General features: G+C 42.4%; 1 protein-coding gene across 1 annotated transcript; it reads left to right on the plus strand.

Moving 5' to 3' along the window:
• Window positions 1–498: 498 nt before the first annotated feature.
• Window positions 499–8,943, plus strand: LOC137534735 (oocyte zinc finger protein XlCOF6-like). Its single transcript, XM_068256358.1, has 5 exons — window positions 499–536; window positions 2,127–2,205; window positions 2,671–2,768; window positions 4,815–5,247; window positions 7,319–8,943. Exons 4-5 carry the CDS (start codon window positions 4,890–4,892, stop codon window positions 8,632–8,634), a joined length of 1,674 nt encoding a protein of 557 aa, XP_068112459.1. The 5' UTR covers window positions 499–536; window positions 2,127–2,205; window positions 2,671–2,768; window positions 4,815–4,889; the 3' UTR covers window positions 8,635–8,943.
• The last annotated feature ends 214 nt before the right edge of the window (window positions 8,944–9,157 follow it).

Consider the following 9,157-nt stretch of genomic DNA (forward strand, 5'->3'; position numbering starts at 1 on the left):
TGGGACCCCTGGGATGAGCTGAGTGAGCACCCAAAATTTGGTTTCACTGCGCCCCCAGAATTGGAGATACGGCCCTCCAAAGTTTTGACCATGGCTATGCAATCTCCTTGCGGGAAAGGATGAAGTGTCCAACGGTAGTGCTGTGGTTCACCCGGTTTGACAAAAATATAAAACTTGGGGTGCAGGTAGAAGAGATCGTGGGCTGCAATTTGGGGGTTAGCCCCCTCCCCCCAGAACCAGAGATACTCCATTCAAATAAATGAGGTGTAGTTCCCAAAACCGAGGTGCTTGTGACTAACTTTCAACGGGAGCGGAAAAATAACATATGAGTGCTATGTAAACTATCCTCACTAGTACTATATAAATTATCCTCACCGTGATCATTTATTTTGGAGATATTGCACAAGGCAGTGCAATGATGATTGCAGTTTCTCTATTGTCCGCAAGATGGAGCACTTACACTCAGGAAAAGTTGGACCTGGACCATCTAGACAGGAAGTAGAGAGAAGACATTGCTGGAACTGGCAGGAGAAGAGGTAATAAGATAATGTTTTTATTTACACATATTCCACTCCTCCATCCCCAGCAGCAGCTGCTGCAACACACCTAAAGGAGAATAAAGCATGCATCTATAGCATTACTTTCAATAGCTCTGGCATTCTGCTGTACACGACTGAGGTGGAATAAGACTTGCTCAGAGTGTTGAGAAATGGGAAAAGTGTTTTTATTGATCCAGTGATCATATAACACAGACCATAATAACTATGAAACCACAAAACTACAACCCTTCAAGGAGAACTCCAGGCAATTCAGCTGGTTTTCTGAGAGTCACCATGATTGCTTTAAAAACATGACAAACATAACACTCAGATGAAGTCTCCCATTGATACCTGTGGAGGAAGAGGAGCCTCTTCAACAACTAAAGTAAAGAATAGCAGCTGCAAACCTACAGTTATCAGGCTTCTCAGTTTTTTGGGACATGTCCCAGAACTAGGGTCCTCTATCCCAGGCACATATATGTCCCAAGTGAGCTGCCAAATGTCCTGGCAGCCGGACTCTCTGGCTGCGCAGTTTGATCCCGTGCTCTGTGCCCGCCTCCTGAAAACATTAGCCTGTCCGCAGATCAGAGACGTAGCTTTTGGGGGCAAAGAGCTGCTCTGATAACCTGTTTTTCTTCTTTTGTGTCTCCCTCTTAGCTGTTTCTGGGGAGTGTCTTTAAATATAGGCATAGAAGGGGAAGGTCAGTGTTAGGCGTGGGTCAGGGGATAAGGTTAGTGTTAGGGGGAGGTCAGGGTATAAGGATAGTGTTAGGCATAGAAGGGGAGGTCAGGGGATAAGGTTAGTGTCAGACATAGAAAGGGAAGGTCAGTGTTGGGATAGGGTTAGTATTAGGCATACAAGGGGAAGGTCAGTGTTATGGGTGGGTCAGGGGATAAGGTTAGTGGTAGACATAGAAGGGGAAGGTCAGTGTTAGCGGTGGGTCAGGGGATAAGGTTAGTGGTAGGCATAAAAGGGGAAGGTTAGTGTTAGGGGGAGGTCAGGGGATAGGGTTAGTATTAGGCATACAAGGGGAAGGTCAGTGTTCGGGGTGGGTCAGGGGATAAGGTTAGTGGTAGACATAGAAGGGGAAGGTCAGTGTTAGCGGTGGGTCAGGGGATAAGGTTAGTGTTAGGCATAGAAGGGGAGGTCAGTGTTAGGGGTGGGTCAGGGGATAAGGTTTGTGCTGGGGATAAGGTTAGTGGTAGGCATAAAAGGGGAAGGTCAGTGTTAGGGGTAGGTCAGGGGATAAGGTTAGTGCTAGGGTTAGGTCAGGGGATAAGGTTAGTATTCGGCATAGAAGGTGAAGGTCATTGTTAGGGGTAGGTCAAGGTCAGGGGATAAGGTTAGTACTAGGGTTAGGTCAGGGGATAAGGTTAGTGGTAGGCATGGACAGTGTCAGGGGATATGGTTAATGCTAGATGCAGCAGGGGTAGATCAGTGTTAGGGCTAGATCACAGGATAATATGAAGCTGATATGAGGATACTCAGTAAGTTAATGGCAAATTTCAGGTGGGAGTTTTGATAGTATCAGGATTTAAACCTAACCATGATATTCTGTATTTTATAATTACACATTCTCCCTACAGGAGTGGCAATATTTATAAGAATAGAAACACCTCTACAAGGACATCATGATGAAGAATCAGCCGCCCTTCACATCACTGGGTAAGAAGAGACTATAATTTCTTGTAAATGACAGAGCAGTATGGGCCACCTACATTCCTCATCATCTGATAATCACATAGAGGCAATGGGCTTGATTCACAAAGCGGTGCTAACCTACTTAGCACATCCAAAGTCTTTAGATGCACTAACCAGGGTGCTAAGTAGGTTAGCACCGGATTTCTCAATCAGATCACGCGCTAACTTTGCGCGCGTAAAGTTTTACGCGCGCAAAGTTTTACGCGCGCTAAGTCCCATAGGCTTTAATGGGCACTTCGCGCGGTGCGCCCTGCGTTCTGTGCAGTACGCACGTAAAGTTTTACGCGCATAAAGTTTTGCGCGCGTAAAGTTTTATGCGTGAAAAGCTTGTTTAGACGTGTTAAGGGGGTTTTCACAGGCGTGCTAACAGTTAGCACCGCTTTGTGAATCAAGCCCAATGTGTTCAGTCAGTGTGTGTGTTTCCTACAGATGGATCCAGTAACTGAAACCCACTAGAGAGATGTACAGGTCCTCTTTATTCCCAGGATTGTACAACTGGAGATTATCCCAATTCTCACTATTATTAGGTAGGTGGAACGAAAGGTTTAAAACTGAAAAATGTATTCTACTTGTAGGATAATATATTAATGTATGTATCAGTGTTCATATTTGATGTATATCATTGTCTGTATCATTATGTATCCCTTGTTTGTTTTCTTACATTGTACAGCGCCATGGAATATGTTGGCACTTCATAAATAATAAATAATAATAATATGTGCAACCTACATCGCTAGATGTCTCTGTAACAACCTATTTCGCTAAACGTCTCTGTAACAGAGGCGCTTAGCGAAATTCTGACCTGATGCTGCCATGTACTCCTTGTTTATTGCCTTATGAAGCGGGGTCAAACCTGTGAAACGCGTTGCAACTTTGTTTTGGAGTATGCTAATAAATTTACGACTGTTTTGAAATTGACAGTTCTTGTGTCTGCTTCTGGGAGGTAAGTCCACCACTGCCTCCTTGGCAATTTTAAGATTTGTGTTTTTTTTTTTTAATCCTTTTGGCACCTCTGTTTACTCTATAGCTTAAAGAGAACCTGTACTGAGTAAAATTATTTAAAATAAACACATGAGGTAACTTCAAATGAACATTACATAGTTACCTTGCTATCAGTTCCTCTCAGAAGCTCACCATTTTCTTCTTACTGTGATCCCTTCCAGTTCTGACAACATTTTGTCAGAACTGAAATATATCAGTTGCTGTCAGTTATATATCAGTTGCTGTCAGTTACAGCTGAGAGGAGAACTGATGTGTCCATGTTTCCCTATGGCTCAAGTGGGCGATGTTACAGTTTAACAGTGTGCTGACCAGGAAGCTGTTATGGGGTTATAGCCATTTTCAAAATGGAGGACGGAGAATTCCATTGATCACAGTGGACAAACAGGATGCAGGAGAGGAAAAATAGATTGAGGAGTAGACTACACGGGAGGTAAGTATGACTTGTGTATGTTTATTTTGACTTTTAATGTTCAGTTCAGGTTTTCTTTAATCATAGCTAGTTACATAATGGCACTCTAAATATATATATAGACCTCCTACGCACTAGTCCCACCTCCAGGTCTAACCCATGGGTCTCTCTATATATGTTAGACTGTCATTGATGTGGCAGGTATGATTAACCTCCCTGGCGGTATATCAAAAACCGCCAGGGGGCAGCGCTGCCGTTTTTTTGCTTTTTTTTTTTTTAAATCATGTAGCGAGCCCCCCCCCCAGCCCCTCCGATCGCCTCCGGCGATAGGCGATCAGGAAATCCCGTTTAAAGAATGGGATTTCCTGGAGGGCTTCCCCCGTCGCCATGGCGACGGGGCGGGATGACGTCACCGACGTCATGGACGTCGTGACGTCTAAGGGAGTCCCGATCCACCCCTTAGCGCTGCCTGGCGCTGATAGGCCAGGCAGCGCAGGGGTCTAGGGGGGGGGGGCTCTACGGCGGCGCGGCGATCGAGCGCGGGGCGGCGGCGATCGGTGTGCTGGCGCAGCTAGCAAAGTGCTAGCTGCGTCCAGCAAAAAAAAAATTACGCGAATCGGCCCAGCAGGGCCTGAGAAAACCTCCTGCGCGGCTTACCCCGAACGTTACCGCCAGGAAGGTTAAGGACTAATTTCTGTCCGAAACATGTCAGCTATGTGATGCCTGTGGTCGTTTTAAGATGTGGATATGTCCAGCAATAAAGGATCGGATTTCTAGATAAGTGCGGACCTCCTTCCTTTTCACTGACGTTTTGGGCCTTTCTGACCTGGTCAAACACTGTCCTGGGGTGGAGAGGGGTGTGGAGCGGTGCTCACCTCCCCTTTTCTGTTATATATTTAATAGCAAACGTGATCTTGGACTTTAATGAATGAATACCTAGTTATATCATCCCTAATATTTTAACATTAGTTTTTAATAATAATTTAAAAAGGCAACTTCATATTGTTATGGAAATAAATGTTTTAGATTGTTATGGTCCATGCTTAGACTTGGCTCTGGGCTCCATGAAACTAGATGATAGTGTGGCCCTATGTAGCTCAGTTCAGTACTGCTACTCTATTAGATATGCTGTTTACTTTTTTTTTTTTTTTTTTTGGTTTAGGGTGACAAACAGATTGAGGTTAAAAAAGAAAAGGCGTAAGTAAGGGATGATCAGCAGTCTACAGAGGAGGGTGACATGATGAGGACAATTAAAGAGGAAGTAGAAGAGACCTGTGTGATGGTTGATCAGCAGTTTACAGAAGATGATAAAATAATGAGGAACGTTAAAGAGGAAGAAGAAGAGTTGTGTACAAGAGATGATCAGCAGTCTGAGGAGGAAGGGGTAATGATGGTTATAATTAAAGAAGAAGAAGAAGAAGAAGAGACGTATGTGACAGGAGATCAGCAGTCAGCACAGGAGGGTAAAATGACAAGGACAATAGGTGAGGAAGAAGAGGAGAGAAATATAAGAAGTGAACAGCAGTATTTGGACAATGACGATATAACGATGGTGAAAATTAAAAACGAGGAGTGTTCTCTAGAGACTAGCCCAGGTAAGGGAAATGTTTACATTCCTTGAGATCCATACTTTACTTGTGAGGACACTGACAACCCACCATTATTATCCATAAGAAAACTATCACAATTTGTAGCTTACCCCCAAAAGTGTCCGAAAGATAAGGTGGAACTAGTATTTTATGCCATGTGATGAATGCATCTCTCATCCTCACCAGAAGAATGTACTCTTTATTTACCACACTGCCCAATATGTCCCCAACAAATGAGGAGGAGATACTGTACACCATATGAAAGACCCATCTACATTCCACAGTATAACATCATAGTACCAACAAATGAGGAGGCGATACTACTGTACACCATATGTAAGGCCCATCTCCATTCCCCAGTATAACATCATAGCACCAACAAATGAGGAGGAGATACTGTACACCATATGAAAGGCCCATCTCCATTCCTCAGTATAACATCATGTTCACAACAAATGAGGAGGAGATACTGTACACCATATGAAAGGCCCATCTCCATTCCTCAATATAACATCATAGTACCAACAAATGAGGAGGAGATACTGTACACCATATGAAAGCTCCATCCCCATTCCTCAGTATAACATCATAGCACCAACCAATGAGGGGGAGATACTGTACACCATATGAAAGGCCCATCTCCATTCCTCAGTATAACAGCATAGTACCAACAAATGAGGAGGAGATACTGTACACCATATGAAAGGTACATCTACATTCCTCAGCATAACATCACAATACCAACAAATGAGGAGGAGATACTGTACACCATATGAAAGGCCCATCTCCATTCCTCAGTATAACATCATGTTCACAACAAATGAGGAGGAGATACTGTACACCATATGAAAGGCCCATCTCCATTCCTCAGTATAACATCATAGTGCCAACAAATGAGGAGGAGATACTGTACACCATATGAAAGGCCCATCTCCATTCCTCAGTATAACATCACAGCACCAACAAATGAGGAGGAGATACTGTACACCATATGAAAGGCCCAACTCTGTTCCTCAGTATAACATCATAGTGCCAACAAATGAGGAGGAGATACTGTACACCATATGAAAGGTCCATCTCCATTCCTTAATAATAATAATGTTATACTGAGGAATGGAGATGGCCCTTTCATATGGTGTACAGTATCTCCTCCTCATGTGTTGGCACTATGATGTTATACTGAGGAATGGAGATGGGCCTTTCATATGGTGTACAGTATCTCCTCCTCATGTGTTGGCACTATGATGTTATACTGAGGAATGGAGATGGACCTTTCATATGGTGTACAGTATCTCCTCCTCATTTGTTGGTACTACGAAGTTATACTGAGGAATGGAGATGGACATTTCATATGGTGTACAGTATCTCCTCATTTGTTGGTACTATGATGTTATACTGAGGAATGGAGATGAGCCTTTCATATGGTGTACAGTATCTCCTCCTCATTTGGTGGTACTATGATGTTATACTGAGGAATGGAGATGGACATTTCATATGGTGTACAGTATCTCCTCCTCATTTGTTGGTACTATGATGTTAGATCCAGAAGGTCTGATGGGTAGATTGCGGTCTGAATTTTAAAATAGTACACCAGACGTTGGCTGTGCATCGCCAGCGTACCATCTATTTGTGCTGCTTGGCTGCCCTGTGCAGAGAGTTTAGCCTGTCTAATTCCCCCTTACCTGTGTCTAATCACATGTAGTAATTTGATCCCTCAGCTGTGCCAGCTGACTGCCAATACAAAGAGGCTCATTTGAAAGCACAGGCTGTTAACAATGTGTCTGTTTCCATGAAAGCAGGAAGTTGATACACAGCAGATTTATTGCAGATTTGTATCAGCTGTAACAAAGAAATGTTTTTCTTTAACAGTTAGTATGCTGTTGCTTACCTTTTAGAGCAGAGAAGGAGTTCTGAGTTCAGGTCCACTTTAAGAGAGTTGAATAGTCAACTGTTTTAAACTGTATGCATCCAGGAAAGGGGCTTATCTTAAACATTCTTCATTCATTGTGTTTTCTAAAATGTTAGGTTGGGATCTGTAGAAGAGTTGTGTTTATTATTGCTATTATTTCTCCAATAGATGGACAGGATGTGGGGAGCACCTTAGAGGGATGTCTTATCTCACCTCCAGATTATAATGCAGAAGATAAAGGTGTCACCCAATATTCTCCAGGAGGAAACCCCAGTACTGGAAATACACATCATGAAGGTCATACTGGGAAGGGTCCTTTTCCATGTTCAGATTGTGGGAAAACTTTCTTTAAAAATTCAAGCCTCCTTGTCCACATAAGGAGCCACACAGGGGAGCGTCCTTTTTCATGTGCAGACTGTGGAAAGTGCTTTAGTACAAAGCCAAACCTTTATGCACACATGAAAATTTACACAGGTGTTCGGTCTTTTTCATGCTCAGAATGCGGAAAAGGCTTTATTCATAAAGCAGATTTACTCAGGCACGTGAGAATCCACATAACGGAGCGTCCTTTTTCATGTGCAGAGTGTGGGAAATCTTTCACTTGCGAAGAAGCTCTCCATGCACACCAGAAAATTCACACAGACGAGCGGCCTTTCTTATGTCCAGAGTGTGGGAAAGGCTTCACTCAGAATTCACACCTTCTTAAACACCAGAAAATTCACACAAGTAGACGTATTGTTTCATGTTCTGAGTGTGGGAAATGTTTTAGTAACAAAGGTCACCTTGTTAGACACGTGAGAAGTCACACAGGTGAACGACCTTTTGCATGTTCAGAGTGCGGGAGAAGTTTTGTCCAGAAATCATTCCTTTATAAACACCAGAGAACTCATACAGATGACCATCTTTCTTGTCCAGAGTGTGGGAAATGGTTTGTTAACAAAAGTCTCCTCATTAGACATCAAAGAATTCACACAGGAGAACGTCCTTTTTCATGTTCAGAATGCAGCAAGAGTTTCACTCAAAAAGGTGACCTTCTTAACCATCAGAGATGTCACACAGGCGAGCGTCCTTTTTCATGTTCAGAGTGTGGGGTAGATTTTGTGCACAGAAAACAATTTCTTGCACACCAGAGAAGTCACACAGGTGAGCATCCTTTTCCATGCACAACATGTGGGAAGGGCTTTAATAGCAAGCGGGATCTTTTGGCGCACCAGAGAAGTCACACAGGTGAGCGTCCTTATTCATGTGCAGAGTGTGGAAAAAGTTTTGTTGAGAAAACCTACCTTCGTATCCACCAAAAAATTCACACTGGTGAGCGTCCTTTTTCATGCACAGAGTGTGGAAAACGTTTTGTTATGAAAACACACCTTCGTAAACACCAGAGATGTCACACCGGTGAACGTCCTTATTCTTGTTCAGACTGTGGGAAATCCTTTGCAGGAAAAGGAAACCTAATTAGACATCATAAAACACATTCCCGCTGATGCAGGTGATATACATTTATTGGTATTTTCTAAATAAATTGTTCTGTCAATAAATTGTCTTTAAAATTAAAAGGAGAAGATAGAAACAAGTTTTTAATAGATTAACCACTTAAGGACTGCAGTCATAAAACCCCTTAAGGACCAGAGCCTTATTTTCCATTCAGACCACTGCAGCTTTAATGGTTTATTGCTCGGTCATACAACCTACCATCTAAATGAATTTCACCTCCTTTTCTTGTCACTAATACAGCTTTCTTTTGGTGCTATTTGATTGCTGCTGTGATTTTTAGTTTTTATTATATTCATCAAAAAAGACATGAATTTTGTCAAAGAAAATATTTTTTTAACTTTCTGTGATAAAATTTGTCAAATAAAGTAAAATTTCTGTATACATGTTTGTCCAAATTCATTGTGCTACATGTCTTTGATAAAAAAAACAACATTCAGTGTATATTTATTGGTTTGGGTAAAAGTTATAGCATTTACAAACTATGGTGCAAAAAGTGAATTTTCCCATTTGAAG

The sequence above is a fragment of the Hyperolius riggenbachi genome, chromosome 10 (genome assembly GCF_040937935.1).
Source record: "Hyperolius riggenbachi isolate aHypRig1 chromosome 10, aHypRig1.pri, whole genome shotgun sequence".
Classification (NCBI taxonomy): domain Eukaryota; kingdom Metazoa; phylum Chordata; class Amphibia; order Anura; family Hyperoliidae; genus Hyperolius; species Hyperolius riggenbachi.